Source organism: Misgurnus anguillicaudatus, chromosome 16, assembly GCF_027580225.2.
Source record: "Misgurnus anguillicaudatus chromosome 16, ASM2758022v2, whole genome shotgun sequence".
Lineage (NCBI taxonomy): Eukaryota > Metazoa > Chordata > Actinopteri > Cypriniformes > Cobitidae > Misgurnus > Misgurnus anguillicaudatus.
Window position 1 is genome coordinate 10,743,923 of NC_073352.2, and position 26,253 is coordinate 10,770,175.

Genomic DNA, 26,253 nt, shown 5'->3' on the forward strand with positions numbered 1-26,253 from the left:
AGTTTCTATTAATTCATATGTCTTGTCAGAAACATTTAGGTAACGGTACAAGTATATATGAAGTTTTTCTTCAGATTTGCAATCCATGCTAATTTTAAGTAAATGGTTCATTTCTACTTTTCGGTGCCATTTCAGGGTAGTAATTTTCCCATATATATATTTTTTTTAATTTGCATGATTTTATAATTTCAGCTGAAAGTGGGTTTATTAAACTGTAAGACAAATATATTGTTCCAGCTCAGGATATTATGATTTAATCATTTTAACCAGATTTTTCACATGTGACATAGGCCAAAAGTCCCCTCTGTTACAGGACATTCTCATCTGTTTTAATAAGTGCTTATAAATAGTTACTGTAATATTTACATTTTCTAAGGGCTAAAATATCCCTCAGTTTGCCATGCAAATGTATTTATAAGAGAAGCATTAGTAAACAAGAATTATCTAAAAGAAAGTCATTATGTTTTACAGGAAATTACATTTTTGTCACATTTAATTTAGTTTTAAATGCAATTAATTCCCATTTTTATGTGACTTCATTTTGTCTTTTAATTCCCACAAGTAAATAACCACAAATACAATATTTGTTGATTTTATTTAATTAATATAAAAAATTGCACAGGTAACAGGTTGGACAGAGGAGAAACAAGGTGGACACATTGTAACAGGATGGACATCACACCAGTGAGTGAACAACAGAACATTTCATTAAAGAAAGGCAACTCATTTACTTCACCCTCACTCCACCTGCCATTATAAACTGTACTGAAACCATGCATGCAAATTGTTAAACTAATCTTCTTTGAATGTATAAAATAAAAAATAAAACAGTAACAGGGTGGACGTTAACAGGAGTGACATTTTATGCTAAACTCGGCCATTACAACTCATCTGGTAAACAACAGGCTTACACATATTGACCATAAAGGACAATTTTTAACATGTTTATTAACAATATTTCTCAAAATTACAAAAAAATATTGTTTCCTCTATAAATTAGTATAACGGTGGGAGGTGGTATGCTTTACCACATCAGTGAACTATTCTAATTGTTAAAAAAAACAGTTGATTAAAGAGTGATACCTACCTTGCTTCTTGTAGATGATTTCCCTCTAAAATTGTAAGCTTCTTCTTGAGAGTCATTTGACTTGAGGAGCAACCAGGGGGTGTTTTCATGGGAATTTTCATAAGAGTAACAGGGGGGACATTTATCTTAGGGACACAACGTTATTTAAATATTTTAATAATTAATAATCAATGAATAATGTATTAAAATATATATATAATATTTAAATATATTTATTTAATTAGTTATATTTGTAACTAAAATAAAGCATACATGACTGGGGACATGGTAGTTCAGCCTACTTGCCCTGAATAATGAGTAATTATTTTAAATTTCATTTAATTCTGTACATGTCATTGTGTTATATGGTGGAGGGGAGTTTATCATATAAGACAAGCTTGAATTAGTATAATTGCATATTTAAATTAAACATACAGTAGTACTATGTCTTGGGGACACAAATGGCACCTTTATGCTATTCAAAGTTTACCACTATAACTGGTGAAACACAGCATTTACATGCATTTTTAAATATTCAGTTTCTTGCATCATTTCATTTGTCATTCATCTGTATAGCTTTTCCTCAAATCAGACAACGTAGTGATAGAATCTAGGAAACTATATAATTGCGCATTGCATTCTGGGTAGTGGCTGCTTTGTTAGGTCATGCTCATCAATACATAAGTACACAGGGACAATAAGGAAAAAACAATCACGCAGACAACGATCAAGTGCATTACTTGATATGGAAAAAGCTCAACAAATAAGCAAAGTGTGCAAAACTGCACATGCGTCCTCCGAAGGTTGCATGTGTCGGCCGCACATGTCATCTTGTGTCACTTCAGGAAAAAACAAAACCTGTTCTTAACATGGATGAGTTTCTTTGTTTTGTTGAATACAAAGAAAATATTTGATCATAGATGATAAGCTCACAGTTGAAAAAATAATAAGTTGAATTTAGTTTTCTACAAACGTTTTTTTACAGCCACTAGCCAAAATAAACAAACATAGACCGGAAGTTAAGTTTTGTCCAGCTCGCGTAACTGCCATATGGCTCTGGGTACACAGTAGTTAAAGACATATAGTTATACAGTGGGACCAATAATTTATTGGATAAATACTCTTATAAATGATTGCTATTATTAAAAACTTTGTTATGTAAATATGGGTATATGTTTCAGTAGCAATACTGTATTTATTTATTATTATTGCCTTTTAGAAATTAATTAGATTAAAATATTGAATAAATAATAAAACATGATTTCTGTAATAGCTGCCTGAAAGCAGTTTGAACCGGGACGTTGTAAAAATCCTCCACTAGATGGCGACATTTCAAAATACATTCACAGTTTTTAAAAGGTTTTTGCTTGGGGTTTTAAAAATGTGTGGCTTTCAAGAAAGAAAATATAGCAATAGTTTTGCAGTTCTGCTTGATCAGAAAAAATATCAAAACTAAATACCATAAAACACGAAATGTGTAAATTTAGTTCAGCTACTTCAGGAGAAGCACAGCACTTACAAGAGTATGTAATGAAATATATAAATGAGTATGATTAAAAAATGAAATATATTACAATCATGTTTTTGCTAAATGTCAGCTAGAATTGTGATTTCTAGATAAGTAGATAATGTTTAAAAGTTTCTGTCCTCATCCATAATATGAGCACATTATTTTTAAATTAACCATGTGCCATACTATTATAATAACCTCTTTATTTAGTATATCATCTGCACTGGTAAATATAAACGTGACAGGATTAAAAAAACAGTGTGAAATAAGACACAACTAAATATGGCATCACGAGTTACACAAACATTTGGGCTATAAGATCATGTCTGAGACCCATTGAGAGAGCTGCTGTGTTCATAGCTATTTTGTAACTGTTGTCTGTCACAGTAATTATTACAAGGTAATGTTTGTTAATATTATTAATAAAAGTTATTGTAAAAAAAAGTGACAGAGAGAGATAAGTCCACATTTTAATAGGAGAAACACAAACTCATATATACACAACATAATAACGGTCCTTTATGTGATAAATGAAATATGCCAGTTAATGTGTTTTGAACACTTGCTCAGATAGTGATACTGGATGTTGGTTTATCAGCTCTTTTAACATAATAAATCTGTCTTTTATCAAATTCGACCACAAAAGCTGAGACGTAGTGTCGGTCATTATCAGACTACTAATGGACTAACAGTTCAACTTCAACCTGGATTTCACAGACAGGGTCACATATTGGCAATAGTGGGCGATTATGTCAAAATACATTGAGGTTACTGCAAATACAGCACTCATAAAGTCTCAATACAAGCCATTCTTTTCCAGTGAGGATGCCGGACGTCCACTTGTGCGGCTCTCCATCATTCTGCAGCAGTGCCTCAGTAATGGCATGAGGCTCAACTGGGCAGCGTCAAAATGTCTGTGCCAGCATGTGGACTGGCATCACTGAATCGCCAGGCAGTTGTGCAGCGTGCACTCCTCTTGTTCCTCCAGCTCAGGGCACGGCGTACCGCTGTTGGCGGGTTTCAGCAGGATGTACCTGGTGCGATGACGCAGCCCGCCGCGAGAGCATGGACCAGAACATAAACCCCAGGATGACCACATCGATACCTCGCAGTCCAGCGGCGTTTCTGGAAGGCACGCAGAAGGGATTAAAAGTGTTGCCTGGAAGCAATCATTTAAATGAATATGTTTGTTTGGTTGCATGGTTATGCACAGCTAATTAAAACAAACGGGCCTGTGGCGTGCTCAGTCTCGATGACTGAGAGGGTGGTCATGTATCCTAAATAATAAAAGCGGCATGCGTATTTTACAGTAGGCCTGAGAATGCAACCGTGAGAGTCCAAATGTTACACATGATTCTAGCAAAATGTAATGGAAATTTTAATGCTGAAGATACGTGAGAAATTAAAAGCCGATGGGCATTAGTAAGTGGATAAACACGCAACTTTTCACTGAAGCAAATAAAAGTGTTTACCACATGTGGTGCGCATTAGGCTTCTCATCAAGTTTTATATAAAACCGATAAAAAAATAACACGGTGCAACACGTGAACACATGGCTATGGTAAACCAAAACAGCTGGAGGAGGCGAATGCATCGTCACACAGGTTTTACTGATTTTCTTGCCAAATAAACAGCCTTTTCTGCACCAAATAAAATTTTTGCAACAGAATAACCGCTATAAGATGCCATTTAAAGACATAAAATGGTGTGACAACTAGCCCCAGTGTTCCTTTAAAAAGCAAGAAGTCAAACAGGAACGTGCATGTGTATGCAAACCTACCTGAGAATCGCTGAGGTTTGGTTAGGTCGGGTAGAATGTGATTAGAGACCCGGTTCTGTTGACGGATAGGTGAGCGGGCCTGCCGCTTCAACCAAATGGTGGCCAGGGGCGGGAGCTCGGTAAGCCGAGGGTAATAAAAGGAATTTGCTGGGTGGTTTGGGTTTTGGGAGGTGATCTGCATGTGAATACAACAAGTCAGTGTTAATTATTTTTTTTCTAGGATCAGTAAGCTAAATCCTCCATTGCGTTCAAAAATGTGTTGGTTCAACTTAAAAAAGTAAGTTACCTGGTTTGTTTAAGTTAATTCAACTAAAATAACAAATTTTTTGCATGTTTGTCACAATTTAATGTTTCAGATCATGAAACAAATTTAAATATTAACCAAAGATAACACAAAGTAAACACAACGTGCATTTTTTAAATGAAGTTTTTTTATTATGACGGGGAAACTAAATCTAAACCCACATGGCCCTGTGTGGAAAAAGTGCTTGGAACCATGAATTCTGAGGACTACCAAAAAATCATAAAGGACAATGTCTGGCCATCTGTTTGTGACCTCAAGCTGAAGCGAACTTGGGTTTTGCAGCAGGACAATGATCCAAAACACACCAGAAAGTCCACCTCTGAATGGCTCAAGAATAACAAAATGAAGACTTTGAAGTGGCCCAGTCAAAGTCCTGACCTCAATCCTATTGAGATGCTGTGGCATGACATTAAAAAGGCGGTTCATGCTCGAAAACTCATCTATGTGGCTGAATTATGCAAATTTTGCAAAGATGAGTGGGACATATTCCTCCACAGCGCTGTAACAAACTCATTGCAAGTTATCGCAAATGCTTGATTGCAGTTGTAGGTTTAGGGGATTTTGTTTTCCCTTTATAATAAAAACCTTCATTTAAAGGTGCAGTGTGTAATTTTTAGAAGGATATCTTGACAGAAATGCAATATAATATACAAAACAACATTATCATGGGTGTATTAAGACCTTTTTATAATGAATCGTTATGTTTTTATTACCTTAGAATGAGATGTTTTTATCTACATGCACGAGGGTCCCCTTACGTGGAAGTCGCCATTTTGTGCCACCATGTTTCTACAGAAGCCCTGAACGGGCAAACTTTTTTGTCTCAGACGATGACATGTTTTTTTCTGGTAGCGGCTACCATAGCTTCTCTATGCGTTTCAAAAGCGAGGGGTGAGCACTGGGCTGAGCCGTTAGTTGCAATTCGCAACCTCACCACTAGATGCCGCTAAAATTTACACACTGCACCTTTAAAGCGTAACTAAACCCCTGGTCAGAGCCTGACTCCACCCACTGGCAATATTTAAAAAATGCAAGAAAAGTGGGCAGATCCCAACGGAGATAGAGGGGACGAACTAAGCTCGTAACAAGCATGTGGTGAGATCGTAACAAGGGCGTGGTGAGCTTGAACCTGCTTACGTCACGAGTTACTTTTTGGACCCAACATCCAATAGGAAAATTCAACTGCAGTAGCCACCGTTCAACCTGAAGAGGGCAGCACTCAGATGTTTTTACACCATATATTGTAGCATTGAAACACGTTATACCCAAATGTCAAAAAAAAGTTACTAAAATCAATGAACAGCACTGATAAAGCATCATTCTTACAGATCATTAACTAAAAAAAGTTGATTTAGGGTTTAGTTACTGTTTAAAAACTGCATGTTGTGTTTACTTGTGTTCTCTTTGATTCATATTTAAATTTGTTTCATGATCTGAAACATTAAGATGTGACAAACATGCAAAAACATAAAAAATCAGGAAGGGGCCCACACTTTTCACACCACTGTATTAGTTAACTCATAAAAAGTTGTAAATAATAATTTTATGCAACCAGGTAACCAACACTATCTCATGAAAATTCGTACGCTCTCAGAAATAAAGGTACAAAAGTTGTCACTGGGACAGTACCCTTTCAAAAAGGTACACATTTGTACCCAAAGAGTGCATATTAGTACTTTGAACTGCCAAAATGTACCTTTAAAGGTACATATTTGTACCTAAATGGTACATATTAGGACCTTTTTTAAAGGGTACTGCCCCAGTGACAGCATCGTACCTTTATTTTTGATGGTATACATATTTTACAAATTGGCTAATTAATATTAATTCATATAATGACATTTGTAAGTTTTGTTAAGATTTGCCTTGACCCCTGTGACATTGGGGTTAGGTGCAGGGTTAGGGGTGGGGTTGGGGGTTCGGTTTCATTTTTTATGAGAATCGTACGATTTTGCACGATTAACTTCATATGAATTGATACGAATTAGCCAACTCGTAAAATATGTAAGATTTCTCTTGAGATCAGGCTGAAGTAACTTACTTTTTTAAGTCAAATTTTTTCTACAGTGTTACACAGTGCAGTATTATTTGTATTGCACAATGAGTTCTCAAAAGCGACTGAATCGTGGGAAAACACAATCACCATGGTGATATTCTCTGGGGGTGTCGTCGGAAAGTTCGGAGAGGAGAACGTGAAGCCGCTATCCGTGCCGGCATCGAACGGGTGCAGGTCGAAGGTCAATTCCTGTTTCCATTGCCCACCCTCACACAGGTTCAAACTGTCCACCCCTACGAACCAATCCGGGCTGGGTATCACTTTCACTATGAGAGACAGCTGTGAGAGAAAGACAAAACGTTCGGTCATTTACATGTTAAAAACATACATACGCAACTTTTTTTACGTTTGGTACCAACATGTTTTTCTCAGCATGCAGCGCTAACATAATTGGCTTCATAAGTCACAAATGAAACCTTTCTTTGTAGCCATTTCCAGTATTTTCCACTCCTTCCTGTGTATGTTAGGTTAAACCATCTGGATTTTTTGTGCTTTAAACGGTGATGAATGTTTCCTTTTTGGCGATGACCTCATTCAGGAAGAGCCCTTCGGTCAGAGCAGTATGAGGGAATAGCCACACACAGTCATACGGGGAGAAATGAAGAACAGAGTGACATTGGCTATTTCAGGACGTAGACGAGGCTGATATCCAGCCAAAATGGCCCTGAACGAAATCATTCGTCAGACAACCACTCAGATGTTTGCAGATGAATTCATATAAGGGAAATAGATTTGCTAATTTATTTCACATTAAAGATAATGGGTTTTTAAGGGGTTGCAATGCAGTTGCTGAGTGTTTTCTTTCAAATGTGAATCAAACTATGAGCAATAGAAATAGTGATGCATGTTTTAGTTTAGTATAGTTTTACCTTCAAAGCAATGTGATTTAATAAAGTGATATTTTACGTTATCTTCTGAAAAAGTTCCACAAAAGAGAGAGACGAGAGATAAATTCATATTCATGTTAGACATTCAGTCATATTCATAACCAAATTTGAGCCACATGGCCATATACACTATTATAGAGGTGCTTCATGATGCCGTTGAACCATTTTGTTATTTTATGGTTTCTTTAGAACCTTCAAAAGTTTCTTTGTGATAAATAAATGCTCTTTAGACTATATGAAAGAAATGAAACTTTGACTGAATGGCTCTTGGTGGAACCAAATATGGTTCTTCTATGGCATCGCTGTGAATTTTTAAAGTGCACCTTTTGATAAATCAAATCAAGTAAGGGACTGAGTAATTGTTATGAAATCTGTTGATCATTTTAAATGTGTATTACTTACAATAGCCTGCAAGGTTAGGATGAGCTTTGAAAGCAGAACATCTTCAGTTTGCAATCATACATCCATATTTGGGTAACAGTTTTAGGTAAGTTGTGCGTAAAAAACACACACATCTAATCCAGGCTGGATTTACTCATCTGTCTCTCACGTCTCTCTTACGTTCTCATTCTGTGGCTTTTCCAAGAATCCCTCCTGCTATATCAATTTCACTGGCATCGCAGGCGAGCGCTGCCTCATCCCTCCGCTGTCTCTAACAGAGCAGATGCCCTCTTACGGGCATAAAGTCACACCGGCACAAAATTCTCACCATTGCAAGCCAAACCAGTCCCATCGTTTTGCTAAAAGAGCGTGTCAAAGGAAAAATAATACCCAGCTCATCTGTTCCTCTGCCTGTCTGCATGTGCTGCTGGAGCACGCTGTGGTCTCTTGCAAGCCGCAGAGCTCCTGCTGTCTGGTTCCTTTTAAATGCATAAGAACCTTGAGTCATTTTGAGGGGCATTTCGCTGTTTTTGATTTACTTATTTCCTGCTGATTTCTGTGTGTGTGGGAATCGGAAATGTGACTCCATGTTTTTTTCTCATTTTTTCATTTTCTACGTTTTTCAACAATCAGACACTGAAATTTTGGTGTCTGCAGGTCAAAGAAAAACACTGTCTGTCCTCTCAACATTACAGATGTATAACTATCCATTAATATTACTAGTACTGAATTATATCATTTCCACAGGACCCTGAACAACAAAAGAAGTCATAAGGGTCATTTATTTGAAACTGGGATTTATACATTTGATAAATAAGCTTTCCATTTGATTTGTTAGGATATGGGACAATATTTGGCCGAGATACAACCATTTGAAAATCAGGAAAATGAGGACGCAAAAAATATATAGAAAATGCCTTCAAAGTTGTCCATTTGAAGTCCTTAGCAACACACATTAATAATGATTAAAAAAATATATATATTTACAGTAGGAAATGTAGAAAAAATCCTAATGATTTATGGCATTAAAAAAATTTATTGTTGGCTATTGCTACAAATATACCAGGGTCACATACTGTATGTTTTTTTTACAATGAAAAAAGACAAAAATAAAGTAAGAAGTGGTAAACTTGCCACTATAAAATATATGGGAATTGTTGATCAATTTTATCGTCCCTTATTACATATTTGTTACCAAGTAATAGCACAAATCTTTAACACAATCTCTACATATTTTACAAGGTGGTTAATTCGTATAAATTTATAAAAAATTGTACGTTGATTTGCTTTCAGTCCTGTAAATTGAGTTTAGGGGTGGGATTAGTGGGTAATATATATATTTTTTTCTTCAAATAATCATATGTTTTTGTACGTTTCATTTTGCTCATATTCATAAGAATTAGCCAACTTGTAAAAGTATGTATGAATTTTCCTGATATCAGGTTGCAAGCCACAATATTTTAAAAATGATTCATGTCTTTACCTCACAGGTTAATAAGGCACAGTTCACCCCAACATTTTCTCACCCTTACATCACTCCAAACCTGCATGACATCCTGAACGTTACAAGGCTGAATAGCAAATCGTTTTAAAACTAGTTCGTACAACTTTTATGCTATATTCCATGTCGTCTGATGTCATACGTTATATACATTCAAAAATAAAGGTCCCTAAAGATTCTTTTTCCAGCTGTATGGTTCCATAAAAAACCTTTAACATCCATAAAACCTTTCTGTTACACAAGATTCTTTGTTGTGGATAAAGTTCTACTACACTGTAAAAAAATTACACAGGACAAAATTTGTACCCCTTCTGTCACCTGGCACTAAAGTGAGCATTTTATGAGACATTTTTTAAGATCTAAAATAAACCTTCAGTGTCCCCAGAGTGCGTATGTAAAGTTTTAGCTCAAAAACCCCATAGATAATTTATTACAGCATGTTAGAATTGCCACCTTATAGGTGTGAGCAGAAGTGTGCCGTTTTGGGGTGTGTCCTTTTAAATGCAAATGAGCTGATGAAATGCAAACACTGATTACCATAATAGTGGTTTGTTGCAGGTGCGTAGCCACGGGGGGGGCCTGGGTGGGCCTTGGCCCCCTCATTTACATGTCTGCCCCCTCAGATTTCCATTTGCTTAAAATAAAATAAATAAATTAAGAAAATGTTGATTTCTTAGTCTGATTGATAGATTGACCAATCAAAATGCTGCACTGTAAAATGCAGCTGTTTTCAAACTTGATTGGATCAGCTTATGTCACGTGTCGCTGTGCGTCACTTACGCTATCATGAGAGTTCATTAATATTCGGTGACAATGGCAGCTGGTGCGTAAAGTACAATATTACGCTTTTTCAAAAAAGCACACAGAAAGATGATTGAGAAGGAGAAAATGTGCCATCTACATCATCTGAGTCTACTTCATGTTCTGCTGAAACGGTGAAGTAAATATGCTGTTTTAAATGTGTACTGTACAGGTGTTAAGCTGTTTTATTTATAGGTGTTAAGCTATATATATATATATATATATATATATATATATATATATATATATATATATATAGAGAGAGAGAGAGAGAGAGAGAGAGAGAGAGAGAGAGAGAGAGAGAGAGAGTTGCCCCCTCATTTTAAGATGGGAGCCAATAAAATTGTAGCTATGCCTCTGGTTTGTTGAAATCGAAACTCAATTGTGTTGTCGATTATTTTCTCTCTCTCTCTCTCTCTCTCTCTCTCTCTCTCTCTCTCTCTCTCTCTCTCTCTTCCTACCTGCACTAAATGGTGGTGCTTTGGTTGGATAGTGCAGAATAGGGGGCTGTATTATTCTAAGAAGACCACCTTTCTACATCACATAGGGAGCAAAATCTGTATGATCTTTTTTTCACATGTTTGCAGAAAATGGTTTACCAAAACTAAGTTACTGGGTTGTTCTTTTTCACGTCTTCTAGGTTGATAGAAGCACTGGGGACCCACTTATAGCACTTAAAGGGGTGGTTCAATGGTATTTCATGCATTCTGATTTATTAACACAGTTATAGAGTTGTTTCCTCATGCTAAACGTAGGCAAAGTGTCGAAAAAGCAGTTGGACGTGTGATGGAGTATTTCTGTGCCAAATGCACTTCGCCAGGGTTTGTACAAGTTTCAGAAAGTTTTTTTCAAATACGGGTCCAGCTGACGTATCAGGGGTAAGCCATATATGTCATTTCTTTTTATGGGCACTTCCCCCGGAAAACTGTGCAGACACCTCAATCAGCGGGCGAGTGAGAACCGAGGACGCTAGAACAGGCATCACTTCACACATCACTTTACGCAACAGCTATGTTTTATATTAAGACTCAACAATGGCATGAACGAAGAAGTGTGTTTTTGGATGTAAGCAGAAGTAAGCCAGGCTTACGGAAACGATGGATATAATTTGTTTATCCGGGGTAGCAGCAGAGTTTGTGTTTGTTTGATGCGCTGGATTTCGTTGAAAAGTCCCAACCGGGTCATGAGCTGCATGCGGTAAGACAGACTTCTGTGTTATGTTGGAAATCGGCACGTAAGTACATATAATATAAACAACATGAACATGTAGTGAATCATAAGGTTTTTTTGTATACAGTGTTGCATGACTCGTGACTTGCTCCTCCCATAGCCAATAATCCTGCGTTCAGACCAGCCGCGGTAAAGGCGTAAAGCGCAAGTGATTTCAATGTTAAGTCAATGTGAAGACGCGTTGACACGCGTCTGGAGGTCTCGCGGCGCGAATGAGGCGTTAAGTGCAGCGCTGTAGAAGCGATTCCGCCTCATTCGTGCATCTAGTTCACACAAATGGTACGAATTGAGTGCTAATTAAAAAAAAATTATTTGACTAAAAAGGTCTTTGGGAATATGGTTCTTCTACCTATTGAGAACCTTTTCTTTCTAAAAGTATAGCGTTGTGTGGGAATCTTCATTCACTGATGATCATTCGCTCCTATAAACTAGTCCACACACAAAGACAATTTGGCATCTCCAATTCACCTAACCGGCATGTTTTGGGAGGAGTGTGCGAGGAAACCAAAGTACAACCCATCCCGACACAGGGAGAACAAGCAAACTCTACACAGAAAGATCTCTGGACCTATTCGAGGTTTAAACCAGGGACCTTCTTGCGGTGAGGCAACCCACTGAGCCACTGTGCTACCCACCCATTAAATATGTAAAGATTATTTAAATTAATAACTTTCATGTTTGGCTAAGGTGTTCCTGTATGGTAAACAGCTTGTTCAAATCCCTGACACTAAGTATGAGTACTTAGCAAGCACCTCCATTAATAACAAGTGAAGACATTCTCACAGTTCTCACATACACCCAAATGGGAGCTTGCAGTCTCGTGCCAAGGCCACATTCATACCCTCACACTCGTACCTCAGTACCCTGCACATCTATAAACAGCAGAGACTGCAGACATGTTGTGGTTAAATGGCAGCATGCATTGATGGCAGGCGCATCTCAGAGTGGTTGCCGTTTTTTAACAAGTCTCCTTTATATACTAGACGTTGTGTATAAAGATACATTATGTAGGTCACCAGCAACACCAGTGCTGCCTTTAGACCCATAACCATCTGACTCATGGGTATTAACAAATATTCCAAGATAAATATTCCAGAGCCAACGAAAGGAAAAGTTCCCCTATCTGCAAAGATCTGGTGGGTGCAGCACAGAAGCCGGAAGGGAGGGAATGAGGGTTGCGGTCGTGAGGTCTGGAACTCTGGATGTGGTTTTGGAAACCTGCTCTGGTTCGGTCTTTTACTGTATAGTATATGTATAGAGGGACCGGGGCTAATTGTCACACTTGAATTTTGTTTATGTGTTGTGTTTTTATCTGTAGCACTTTTGACTTTGACATTTATGATGAAGCCCTGTGTGTGACAACTAGCCCCAATCTCCCCAAGATAGGCCTGCATTATTAAAGATAAATGGCTGATACGTCTTTTGAATAGTTATGCCTTATGCATTTACTGTAGGTGGCCCAATGCAACGCAAAAATCTTAAAACTAAAAGAAATCATAAAACCAAACTGATATCAATTTAAATGTGGAAGATGATATTTGCTTGTATACCACAATTTTATTTGTTAATCCTATCCAGTTGCCTTTAAATCTGCTTTTTAATTCATTTAGACTTGCATCATCTTTAAAAGCTTTTGTGTTCAAGAAAGTCATATAAACTGAAACGTTTTTTGTTTTGCTCTCCCGTCTTCCGTAAAATGAGTTTAACCATGGTTCTCATTTTTCCGAACTCATTTGATTTATTAGACACGGTGTGCAAAATGTGTTTTAGATCTAGTTTTTCATCAACATGCTCAAATATAATCATGTAGCAGTTGCAAAGCATTTGTTTTTCATTTGATTAAAATAACTGCGAATGTCTAGCAGTGATCCTGCCCATCTTACCAGAGGACTCCTGGGCATGAAAAGGACCTCTGTGGAGCTGTGCCCGATGCCAGATGGGATTCCAGCGGTGCGATACATGGAGCCCACTACTCGCTTCTTTCTCGCCTCCTTTGCAGCCTTCACCAGGTCCACTGTCAGACCCAGCTCTGCGAAACTCTTCATGCCATCACTTGCTGTCGCCCCCTCCTGCCAGAGCCGATACTGCTCATTATGGGTTACAGCTGTGCAGAAGGACATTGAGTGATGAGTGCATTTCGTTCAGTGATTTTGCATTAGACTGTTAAACATTACCACCCCAATGACTTAATGAAATGAAAATCTGCAACACACGAATACAATTTTGCTTTATTCTGTGATTGCTCAACATAGTTTGCACTGGGTGCTAGGGCTGCTCGATTATAGGCAAAATCATATTCATATATGCATATAAAAGGTGCATTTATTTAACCTTTTTATTAAGTGAGTGTTGCAATAGGCTATATGTGTCAAAGCAGTGGTGCTTACAAACACATCAGTCCAGCAGCACACAATAACTGTTTTACATTGATTATCTTGTTTCTGTAATTGTTTGAATCAAAAATTGAAATCAAAAAGCCCTACTGGGTGCTGCAACTAACCTGAGAACTTGAACAATAGTTTGACAATCATGTAATGCAGAGGTCTTTAAACTGGGGTCCGGGGACCCCCAAAAGGTTCCAAAGGGTCCCAAAAAAAAATTCAAGAAAAAAAGACAAAGTAAAAATGTAAAAAAAAAACGTCTGCTCTATTGTGTAGCCAATTATTTAAGTTTGTAAATAATTTGCTGTGCTTAATATTATAATTATTATTTATCTAACACTGTTTAAATGTTTCTTTATAAAATAGATGTATGTAGTTTCATGTGGGTTTCATTATATTATAAATTTGGAAAAAAACTGATGTAATGAACTGTATTTTGGTCATCTGGCTAGGATTGGAGAATGCACGAATGAATCACTCTTCAATAGGTACAAAAGTGTTTAAATCAGTTTGGAAGTCAGTTTAACTTTTCAAACATTTCAAAAGCAAAAAAATGTAAGCCAAAACATGTAACCTAAAATATCACTCACTAAACGTCAAATTTTTCTAAGAATTAAGGTATAGCGAGAATGCGCTCGCGGTACTCTGACATCATAATCCAATTGTCTGCGCAGCGCCTCTTACGGCGCATTCACACAGGGCGTAAGGGGGCGTGCACACCAACGCTTTTACGCCCGCGGCCGGTGCATGTTTTCATTGTTTCCAATGGAAACTCTGTGTTTTTCAAATAAGCCAGCAGCTAGCGGGTTTTTTTCCGCGCTGAAAACCGGCGTTCGGCGGTTTTTCCGCGCTCAGCGTCGAGAGTTGAAAGAGATTCAACTTTGGGAGAAAAGCTCCGCTCGTCAATGTCAGTTCTCACACAGGCGCCCAATCAGTGGAGGAGGGGCGGGACATTACCACAGCAACCAACCGGCTCGCAGCTGAAGTATCACAGCTACCAAAGCGCTCAGCTGAAGAAAGCTGGCACTCAGCTGAAAAACAGCTGGTATTCGGCGTCCTCAAGGCGTTTTCAGCCGCGTTTAAAAGTTTTGGTGTGTCCAGCCCCTAAGGGTTAACACTTAAAGGAAGGCTTCTCTGAAGCGTGGCCAACAGGCAATCACAGTGGCCGCTACACATGCTTTTCAAGCGGAAACACGTGCGTCAGCCAAATCAGATTGCCTTATGCAAATAACCTAGGCAGAGCCAGCCAATTACGTTTATGGAAGACCGGAGCATGTGTAGCGGCCACTGTGATTGGCTGTTGGCCACGCTTCAGACAAGCCTTCCGTTAAGCGTTAACTTGTGTGAATGTACCGTTACTGTCTAATAAAAACGGCAACAAAATGCAAATATGATGGGCAAAAATTAGGTAGTGTGCACACCAAAGCATTTTCAATTTAAGAGTTTTGATGCAAAACGAGATAACCACCGTTTTTTTAATTGTTCAGAAATCTCGTTTTTTTGGTTGTGCATTCCAATTAATTTCAATGCAACTGCAGTTGGTTTGTTTTGATTTAAACCTTCATAACTTAAAAAATACAGCTAAGTAGCACCATAAAACAAAATAATAACATGATAACATAATAATAAACATGTTTTGACAAAAATGTAAAAAAAATGTATTTATCTCGTTTTGCAACGAAACTCTTCATTTGTTTCCAATGGAAGCGGAGCGCTTTTCAAAAACGGCAGCAGCTGGCAAGTTTTGTCCGCACTGAGCTCCGGCGCTCAGAAGTTTTCTACGTTCAGCGCTGAGCTCCAAGAGTTGAAAAATGTTCAACTATGTGTAAAACGATCAGCTCATGACTGTCACTTCTTACTCGGCTGTTCAATCACATTGAAGGAGGGGCATGACAAATATTAAAACAACCAACCGGCACATCGTTCAACAACTGATTAACAAAGCAGAAGTATCATAGCAACCAAAGCGCATAGCTAAAAAAAGCTGTCAAACGCCTATTGTCAGCATCCGCTTGCCGTTTTCAGTTGCATTTAAATGCGTTGGTGTACACGCCCTCTTACGGCAGAAGTTGAACATTTATTCACTTTTCAAGCAGCAACGCGTGCGTCAGCCAATCAGATTACCTTATGCAAATGACCTAGGCAGAGTCAGCCAATTACGTTTATGGAAGACCGGAGCATGTGTTGTGGCCACTGTGATTAGCTGTTTGCCATGCTTCCATCAAGCGTTAATGCTTCCTTCCCGTGTGAATGTACCGTTCGGTGTATCGCTCACACCAACACGTTTATGGCTGTTGCCTTTTTATATGATTTCTATGGGCAGTGAGCTTTATGCACGCTGTTTATGGCGCCGAACGCCTTGCGTTTTTGGTGCCTGCCACGCGTTTTTAAAGGAGTGCTTAGAGCGGAAAAGTGTCCGACATCATTTGCGTTTTTCCATTGTCCAATTGATTTAGAGGAGAGGCGGGCGTTACGTTGTGGTGATGAAGTTTACAGTAATTTGGAACAACCGGACTGCACTCACTCCTCACACCCTCTCCTGTGCACCTCTCAACCTCGATCAAGGTCAGAGCAAGTGCTCTCTTTTTAAGGTTTCTGCTAATATGATCACAGCAAAAGAGCACTTGCGCTTCAATATTTAATTGATAGGACAGCTGCCTCAGTGGTTGCCTAGCAATATAAAAAGTTGCATCACACTGCTCTTTATTTAAAGTGACCAAAAAAGGCAGTGCAGCACACTTTGCGTTTCCAAGCATTTAAGACGCGTTTGGTGTGGTTGGTCCCCCAGACTTGTTCGACTTTAACAGCACATCAAAAACTGACAGGCATTTGACGTAGGCTAAAAGTACAGTGAGAGCGAGTCGAAATTAGACTTCTCTGTATGATTTCTTGAATCACTCTTGAGGTAACTTGACGTCATCCTCCTGTCGGTTCTTGCAGCTCAGCATGAAGTCAAATGCACCTATTACAAATTCACGATGGAGCTTAGCGTTTCAATGAGGATGGTTTACATAGAGTCTGTATGCAATACTGTACACAAACACATGAGGAGGATGAGGTGAAATAGGAATGGCCAGGTGTAGGCATGTATCAACCTAGCTAGCATGAATTTACAACAAACAATATTATTTTTACAGCATTTATTAATCATTAGTTTTAGCTGATATAACCACGATTTTTCATTGTCTGTTTAACTGTCAAACGCGAAGCGTGCAATCGCATCGCGTTACTTGCTCTAGATTACTCGCGGGATTTAACTTCGTGTCATGCAAATTTTTCGCTCGAGTTGAATATTTTCAACTTGGGCGAAGACACATTTGAGGCGAATAGCACGTGTTTTCACGGCAAACGCGCCGCCCATATCGCGTCATTTGCATCGTACCATATGAGGACACGTCTGATCGCGTCTTTGCATTGACTTTGTATGTAATCTACTCGCGCAAATCGTTGAACTCGCATCTGGTTTAAACCCACAGTAAGTGTATGGGCATTAATGTTGATAAAGTTTAAAATGTTAAGGTTAATGTTAATTAACATTACAAGTACTGAGACTAAATGCTGTAGAAATATTATTTATTGTCAGTTTAGGTAACTAATGTAGTAAAAAATTTACATTATTGTAAAGTTTATTGCATAGTGTTACCTAAAGAGTACTAAAGTGTTACCTAGAGTTAATGTAGATGTAGTGATATAAGGCTGGTAAATTTTCTCAAGCCACTGGCAAAAAGTTTAAGGCCTTGCCTGTAACTAAATCCTACCATTTAACAGTGAGAAAAAAGGTCAACCGCAGCATATGTAGCACTGAGTACTTTAGTAAAGTGCCGTGGTCAGGTTTCCATTCATATATCGAGAAATCTTGCAGGCATCCCTACATTTGGCTCATGTCCCTTTTTAATGTAAATCTGTGATTTTTAGGTCATTTGGTTGTCTCGATACAAAAAAACAGCACAACTTTCCACAACAAGCCATGTTGTGAATATTTCAGGTCCAAAGCACAAACAAGTTTACCGGATAAGGACTGGAATGTGAACAGACCCGTAACCCTGAGTATGACCGATAGTGATGCTTGCCACAACACTACAAATACCACAAATTAAACACAAACATGCCTAGAATCAAAACACATATAATCATTAAATCTTGATATGACAACAGAGGAAAGAGCTGAAATGATGTCTTTGACATGCTTTCAGCTTCTTTTTAATGTCCTACTGCTTTTTACATAGTTACAAACCATTTTGGTCTGGCACTGGGGAATGAAAGAGATACAAGTGAGAATGACAGGAAGGCAGGCAGCTTGTTTGGCGCGTTGACACGTCTCGTCTCTCCACGCTACATGTCTGACCGCCTTGGCACAAATGTGGACAAAAAAATCTAAGAGACCCGACCTCAGCCAGCTGAGCCACAAACCACAACGGCCTCCCTCCTTTTTCTCGATCTCCAACTTTCTCCCTAATTTTCTCATCCTTCATCTGGTATGTACGCATTCGCAATCTTTCGATTTGATACAAAAATGTGCGGTTTTCAACGTAATTGTGATACAGTAGTGATAAATGGACAAAGAGAGGGAGGCAAAGCCATCCAGGAGGCACATGAAACCACACAGTCATCATCTCGTCGCTCCAAACCACAGCCTGAACTTTCACGATCTCTGGGTTGTAAATGTTTTGGCTGAACTCGTCCGCGTCTGCTGCTCGTCTCGGCTGGTGATGACTGCTAGACCGGTGACACCCAGAGAGCACATTCTCAGAAAGTGCGAGCACACGGCGATCACATTAAAGCGGTCATCGTCTGTCTGCGTGTATCATGTATTTATGGAAGAGGCATAAAAGCAAAGGGGCGAACCTGCAGGGCAACCCCTGTCATCTGGCAATGGTTAGTCTCTTCCAAATCATCTCTTTGTCTCTGCTTTACTCATTAGGCTGCCTCGCTCCCATATGGGACAGTGCTGGGTGTCGCAGGTGATGTGCGTAAGTTTGGAGGGTTACAGGCCAGCTGTGAGTATTTAGTGTCCTGACATATGGTAAGGTGAGGATCAACGCAGAAGTCCGAATGTCCTCATCCTTTAAAACAACTCAGGGGTTATTTTCTACCATTTCAACCCTTTTTCAACCATATTTAGACCACTTTTGGATCCTTCTCTTTGGCATCATATAAAACCATTATTTTAATAAGCGCAGTTTGTTCTGGATGGATAAACAAACTGTGATTTACTGCTTCGAGTGTCAGTCGGAAGTTCTTCCTGTCTAAATGAGTGACTAGAAGGAGCTGCAATGTCTAGCAAACATCACTTCTTTCTAATTAAAAGTCTGTGACTCACAATCTACATTTACGTCTGAGCTCTCAAAGTTTATAGCCTCACACCTCCGAGTCTTACCCATTAATTTGGACCACTGTGCAGGCGGTCGGAATAAGGGATACTGTTTCGGGAACGTCTGTGGACTCCAGTGGCCAGTGAACACCAGGATGTAAGAGGCGGGGCTTCGGGCGGTGCACGCCGTCCCATTGGTCAGGTCCACCGGGGCAGCACAGGACAGAGTGAACCTGAGGACCACGAAAAGCAGCTGCTGCAGCCAACCAGGAGCAAGGATCTCTGATGACATCATCTGTGTGAGGAAAATAGCCAGTTAGTACGGTACATTGCTTATTGAAGAAAACGTACAGTTTGTTACCGTTTTTATTGTTAGTATTAGCGAATACAGGCCATGTGCAAAGGCTCATGGAGCAAATATGTCTAGAAAAAGGAAATTACGTAACTTTGGATCCTAAACCAAGACACTTTAATCCTCTTTTCGGCAGACAAAAGCTCGCTCTGAATCAGAGCTCAAAGACAGACACTCTGACTGTAATAAACTGATGTAAAAATTTATGATCCACATGAAAAATAGCTTAAGGAAACATTTTACTGTCCTTTCAAGAGAAAAGGACACTGAGAAGTACTTTAATAATAGAATTAAAGCAATAGCTCATTGAAGAATATATATAAAGTCTGTCTTTATTCATTTTGTTCAAAGCCAATATGTCTTTCTTCTGCGCACTTAAACAAAAATTGTTGCCTTAAAGTTGTAAGTTTGAATCAAACTGGCCTGGCTTGTTACTTTCAATTTTGACTAGCGATGAGTTGATATAACTTATAAAAACAAGCTGAAACTACTTAATAAATTAATTTGGTAAGTTAATGTGAAAACACACTGTAAAAAATGCAGTTAAGTTAAGTTAAAACAACTTGGATTTGCAAGTCAATTCAACCTACTACTGTATTTAAAGTTTTGACATGTGAATAGTTGATATAACTTATGAAAACAAAAAAAAGTTTAACTTAATTTTTTAAGTAGCACAAAAATATATGCATTTTTACAGTGTTTGAAGAGTCCAGATGCAAAACCCTCTATGTGTATGTGCGCCTGAGATCAGACTCTTATGTTTAGGTTCAGTAATTTCAGTAATTGAAATGCCATATTTTCACAAATGTCACTTTGGTCATTTCATTGGTATTTAACCAATTTGACTGTCTTTCGCTGCAAAACCCTCTAATACCTTGTTTACACTGTCAGTCCATATGCAATTTTGGTGCATATCCGATTTGACAGACTCACCGTCCATATTGTGTATCACAACTGTTCAGAGGTGCGTTTCCCGAAAGCAACTATGGTCGCAAGTTCTGTCGTTACCAATAGAGTTCAGTAGTAACAACGGCCATAGTTAGCTTACGATGCTTTTGGGAAACGCACCCCAGATCCGATCTGTGCATCCTGTAGTGTTCTGCCGTTTCCATGGCAATGACGTCGCACTGGCATGACAATCTGCCTCGACGTCTGAAGTTGTAGAAACTATATTCCCCAATACATGGACTTCCAAAACACCCCTATCATTTCAGAAATGGACTGTTCCAAAGTTCGTGTTGGGGTTGCGTTTACTTGACAGCATGATGTAACAAAAAAGCTACACGAATGCAATCAGAGTGGTCAGACTAAATTGGATTTCTGAAAATGCGATTTCAAACCACCACAAAAACACGGATTTCATGCAGTTTTGGGCATTCTCACGTTGTAAATGTGATTGGATTCCAATTGGATATGCACCAAAATCAGATTTGGACTGACAGTGTGAACAAGGTCTAAGTGCATGCAAGCTTTTTTGGCAAAAACCCAGTAGCACCTCACTGCAGAACACATTATATTTAGGGGTTATATTCAGATGCAAGGGTGGATCTCTCCCCACTTTTTTTAACCACAAGTCTTTTGACAGAAAAACAAACTTTACTTAAATGTGACTACACTCTAAAAATGGCTGGGTAATTTTTGACCCATAATGGGTAAATATTGGACAGAACACATGCTGGGTTAAAAATTGACCCAATGCTGGGTTATTTTAACCCAACTGCTGGATTATTATATCCCAAGGTTGCATAACAACAACCCAACATTGGGTAAAAGTACCCAGATGACCTACTACTTTCCGCAAGATCCCAAAGTGTTCATTTGATGGATTTGCTATTTCATCAGCCCCCGGGAGAGGAGTTATCCAACGAAGAAGAAGACAGAGGGGCGTTGTTTTATTCAAAAATGTCCAAAAGGCTCTATTTAAATTAAACAGCTATCCCTTGTGGTTAAATTGTGCTTGTTTAACGTCATTCCAGTTAACGAATAACTTGTTGTTATGATGACATATGTCACGTGAGGAATCAACATGGCGGATGTAGTATGTCCTAATTCATTCATACTTCCCATATTCATACTATATAGTACATACTGTTTTAACTGTCGATGATTGAGTACTTTATCTTATTTAGTAAGTCTTCTTACGTGTAGCTTAAAGGCGGAGTGCACAATGTTTGAAAGCCAATGTTGATATTTGAAATCACCTAAACAAACACGCCCCTATCCCAATAGAATCTGGACCTTCTTTTAAAAGACCCGCCCCACACATACGCAACCCGGCAAGGATGTCGGTTAGTTGACACGCTCCTTACTGCTGATTGGTTATAAGTGTGTTTTGGTAGTCGGCCCGTCTCCTTTTCCAAAGCGTTTTTCAAACATTGTGCACTCCGCCTTTAATACCTATGAATGAATACAGTATAAATAGAAATTAATAAACTTCATCTTGTTTCAACGCGTCTTTGCTTACAGCTATATGGAAACAGGTTTTCCTTGCAGAAGGTTTACTTTTCTCACTCAGCAAATAAAAGATATCAAATAAAAAATGTTGCCTATATATTTACTTGTATATGCAATAGCTGTGTAATAAGTGGATAATAAGCAGGTGCAAAATCACTAAAGAACTAGAAACCTTGCAAATGATGAAAGTCAGAATTTTAAATGTAAAAATAAAAAACTGAAGCACACCTTAGGGGGCGCTGTGATGCATGTGGCTGCCACAAGGCGTTTCCCACTTTCACCCTATCTCTCTCCAGTCACTCTTTACTGTCCTTTTTGAATAAAGAAATATATATTCGACAAACCTCCTTTAACCCGGTAAAAAACTCAAGTCGTTCATCCAATTCGTCTTTCATGCACTTAGAGGACTTTGCTAAAAAATCTAGGTGGTGTTTAGCTGATTCTGCCAAAAGACTTCTTTTATTTCTGAATGGTCTGAGGCCGGAACCGAAAGTATTTGATGAACTTATCATATGTGCCAAGAGCATTTATTTAATATTATATCCCATTTTTGAAGAAGGTGGCGTTAAGCGGCTTTTGCATCTGTGCTCCTCATATGTTGATATGACCTATTTGAATTCCACATTTTTGGATTGTAGGACTTAAAAGAAGATATATAAAGAATGTTATCACTCCTCCGCTTATCAAAAGATCTCCTGAGGTCTTTAAAGACAAAAGTCAGCCAAAATATTTCCCATCGTCAAAGCGATTTCATAATACTGTAGACTAACTGTGCATCTTAAATGAGTTGAAGGTATGTGTGATTGCATCTGCTTATTTATGAATAGATCAGGGACTCCTGCTGTCATATCTCTACCCTGTGTAAATCAACCCCTGTTTTCTCTCACCCAGGCTTACGACTGATCCCCTTCTAAATTAAAATAACACAACTCCAGCGATCCCCGACTGGGTTATTTTAATCCCGTGCGTGATTGTGTGTTAAGTACGACCAGCTTAGACCCGGCAGAAGGCTTTCAGCATGACTGCATGAGATTCTGGGATCTGCGCCGTCTGCCACCATCTCATAAAGAGGCAAAGCGACAAAGGGCATGAGTTCATCGCCACAGGCTCAGACTATTGCTTATGCCCGTCCGCTGGATCCCTATAGTTTATAACAAGGCACGATCAAATGACAGGCTTTGCAGATCAAAGACGCAAACTCAGCGCCTACCCTCTTCTGGTATTTTTATGCTTGTCCGGTAAAATCTGAACTCATTTATGGGGGATTTGGTTGGACATATGTATAATATATATAATTTATATGCAACACAGTCTAACCTAAACCTACATTAATATATATAGAAAGTGAGTGTAACGAGAGAAAGCAGGGTATGGGGTTATGCTCATAATGAACAGGATTGAGTCATCCACAATGACCTCATGTCTAATAGACCGCAGGTTTCACGGGACATAAATAAAAATCTTATGGGCAAGCACGCAGAGGTCCTCCTGTGTGGTTAGCATTTCATTCCGTACTTGGATTCTCTGACAGTCGACGGATCCGATTTCGGCATCATTTGGAAAATCTGAATTGTCATTCGACGGTGGAATGCGAGGACCAGACACACATTACTGTTTGTCCTCTAAACAAACAGATCTGTTTTTCGTGGGAGTCTGACCAAAGCATCGCCGAGACAATGCCACATCTGTGTGTCCGGCATACTCAGCATTTCCACGCGTCATCCGCTGACAATTAAAACTTTCCAAATATTTTGATTATCAGTGGAGGGTGACATCTCGCATGGGTCCCAAACATTCCCAGAAACACATTTTCCTTATTATCTCTTTTTCTCTCTCAGGGGCCTGCACCGTAAAACAAATAAAACCTTCACCATTAACAAAGTCCGTAGTTGTTTGGGACGAATGTGCGCACTTGCCAATGGGTGCAGATGCTGCCCCACGTTGACCTACAGCAAACCTCGGTCTGTTTGCACAATAGGCGCACATATACTCAAACATCCCACAGCGAATATCGGCTCCCAGCAGGACCGAGACACAATAAAACCGGGGAGACGGATAGGTGCCAAAGAAAAGAGCTTGCGGCTTCTTGCCACTTAAGGGAAAAAACAGCTTAAGCGTACAGGGAGAGCAATTACATAGCCGCACCCAGCAAGGCTTGCGTGCACTTCAGAAAGAGGTCAAAAATCTTGCCTCAGTCGCATGCAGACACCAAACCGTGAGGCTTTAAAGCAACAGAAATGAATGAGATGGGAAAGAAGAGAGGGTTTAGAGCGGCACATGTGCTGAATCACTTAAGCACAAGGCCATTCGTTTTCATAGACATCAGACCTGCCGAAAAAGACTATGGGTAGGTTAGTAGTATTATAGCAAAATTGTTACCCATATGCCCATCTTATCTTAACCTTTGCCATAGCGGCCAGGTATGTGTGCAAGAGATGCATTCATAGTGAATAGTGCAATGTATGCAGAAGTGATTCCTCTTACCTGGCTGTTGGACTGCAGGACCGGCTTTGCGGAGATGTGCACTAGAGATCCAGACACCTCTCTTTCTTTTGCTCTTTCCCCTCCTCTCTTTCACTTTCTCTCCTCCCCTGCCATTCTTCACCCCCACCCCTCCGTGTATGGGCTGTTGGGTACACACACACACTTTCTCTCTCTTTAGTGTAACAGTATTGCTCTCTTTTAACTCTCTTTGTCTTTTCCTCTCCTCTGAGAGCACACAAAGGCCCCTGTGTTGCGTATGAGGTCGATGTATTCATATATATGAATAACTCGGCTGTAAGCTTTAATCTAGCTGTGGATTCCTCTTTGCATTTTGCTCGCCAATTTTTAGAAACTTCAAAGGTGAGGTGTGTGATATTTTTGACGGTAAAATCCTTTCTCGTATACAACAGCCAAATTTGATTCAGTCATGAACAGCGGTTCCATACGTTTGAATCAAGTTGACTGAAGCTGCAGTCCGTAACTTGTATTCAGTTATTGAGTAAATCAGTGTTCAATACGCAATATCCTTAGAGTCAGTTCATGCCAAAACAACAGGACTTTTAAACATCTGTAGGGATTAAATACTGGACCAGAGATTACTTTTTCAGGTAACGTGATTTATGTTGAAACATTTGGGTTTTTCTAACGTGGCAGAAGATTTTGGTTCCAACACACAATAAATCCATTTTGACTAATTTGGGTAAAAATGTGTTTTCTATACCAAGAAAGTGACAAGATGAAAAGCACTTTTTTCTGTAACAAACTTTCACATAGCATTTTTAGGTTATAATAATATCGCAAATTGCAATAAATCTATTAAATTAATATATAAATGTGCATTCATCTTTGCATTGTAATATACATTTAGTTGACCAGTGGTATACACTGATAAAAAAAAACATTAATGGCATTAATAAAAACACTTATTAAGAAGTCATATTAAGAAGACTGGCATTGTTGCTGTCATGCTTGTGACGTCGTTGCTGAACTTTTTTGACAGCGATCAGCTGTAAAATGTTTTGGTCCTGCTTTTGTTGGCTTCGCGTAAAATAATGAAAAGTTTTTCATAAAATCCCCTGGAGTCAATGTGTTAGCATGACAGAAGCTTGATGCTGTCGGAAGAACAAGCAACTGTAAACTTCTCTCGCCACAACGTAAGGCCCGCCTCTCCCCTCATTCGATTGGACAATAGAAGACGCGAATGACGTCAGGCGCTCCTCCGCTCTCAGCGCTCTTTCAAAAACGCGTGCGCGGCAGGCGGCAGAAAACCGCAAGGCGCTCGGCGCGCATAAACAGCGCGCAAACGCGCCCTGCCCATAGAATATCATTCAAAAAAGGCGCCTGCAACTGCCATAAACGCTTTTGGTGTGACTGAGCCCTTAACGTGCTATGGAAAGATGATACTTTACGTTTATGAACTGCTATTTACCAGTGTGTATGTTCATGTTTGTTGTCGTACTTTAAGGAAAAACATTCACGTGAGTAAATTGCTTGACCGCTCATTATTAGGAGGCTCCTGTTGACTGCTAGCTCTGCTAGCTGGTAGGTAACACCAAACCATAACGGTATTTTTAACACTGAGTGTTAACGCATTGTATTATTATTGTCAATGACACATCGTATAGCAGGGGTCACCAACGTAGTAGCCCGCACAGATTCTGTGAGGTGCCCTCCAAAGCACATTCTATTAATAGTCTCAACTGTATTATTAATTAATTACATATGTTATTATATTAGCTTGGCTTGGTGTACGTA

The 26,253-nt window shown here is 39.1% G+C and overlaps 1 protein-coding gene across 1 annotated transcript; it reads right to left on the bottom strand.

Annotated features, from left to right (window-relative positions):
* Positions 1–3,032: 3,032 nt before the first annotated feature.
* spon2a (spondin 2a, extracellular matrix protein) lies at positions 3,033–24,635 on the bottom strand. Its single transcript, XM_055178949.2, has 6 exons — positions 24,499–24,635; positions 19,275–19,503; positions 13,400–13,620; positions 6,804–6,995; positions 4,357–4,531; positions 3,033–3,701 (listed from the first exon to the last, which is right to left on the bottom strand). Exons 2-6 carry the CDS (start codon positions 19,501–19,503, stop codon positions 3,514–3,516), a joined length of 1,005 nt encoding a protein of 334 aa, XP_055034924.2. The 5' UTR covers positions 24,499–24,635; the 3' UTR covers positions 3,033–3,513.
* Between the last annotated feature and the right edge of the window lie 1,618 nt (positions 24,636–26,253).

Bases quoted from the DNA above. Each gene is read 5' to 3' on its own strand.
- spon2a (XM_055178949.2), bottom strand. From the start codon at position 19,503: ATGATGTCATCAGAGATCCTTGCTCCTGGTTGGCTGCAGCAGCTGCTT. The intron at 13,621-19,274 runs GTAAGACTCGGA...CCTTCTGCACAG, and splicing joins ACAGTGGTCCAAATTAATGG to CTGTAACCCATAATGAGCAG. The intron at 4,532-6,803 runs GTGATTGTGTTT...ATTCACATGCAG, and splicing joins CCCCAGAGAATATCACCATG to ATCACCTCCCAAAACCCAAA.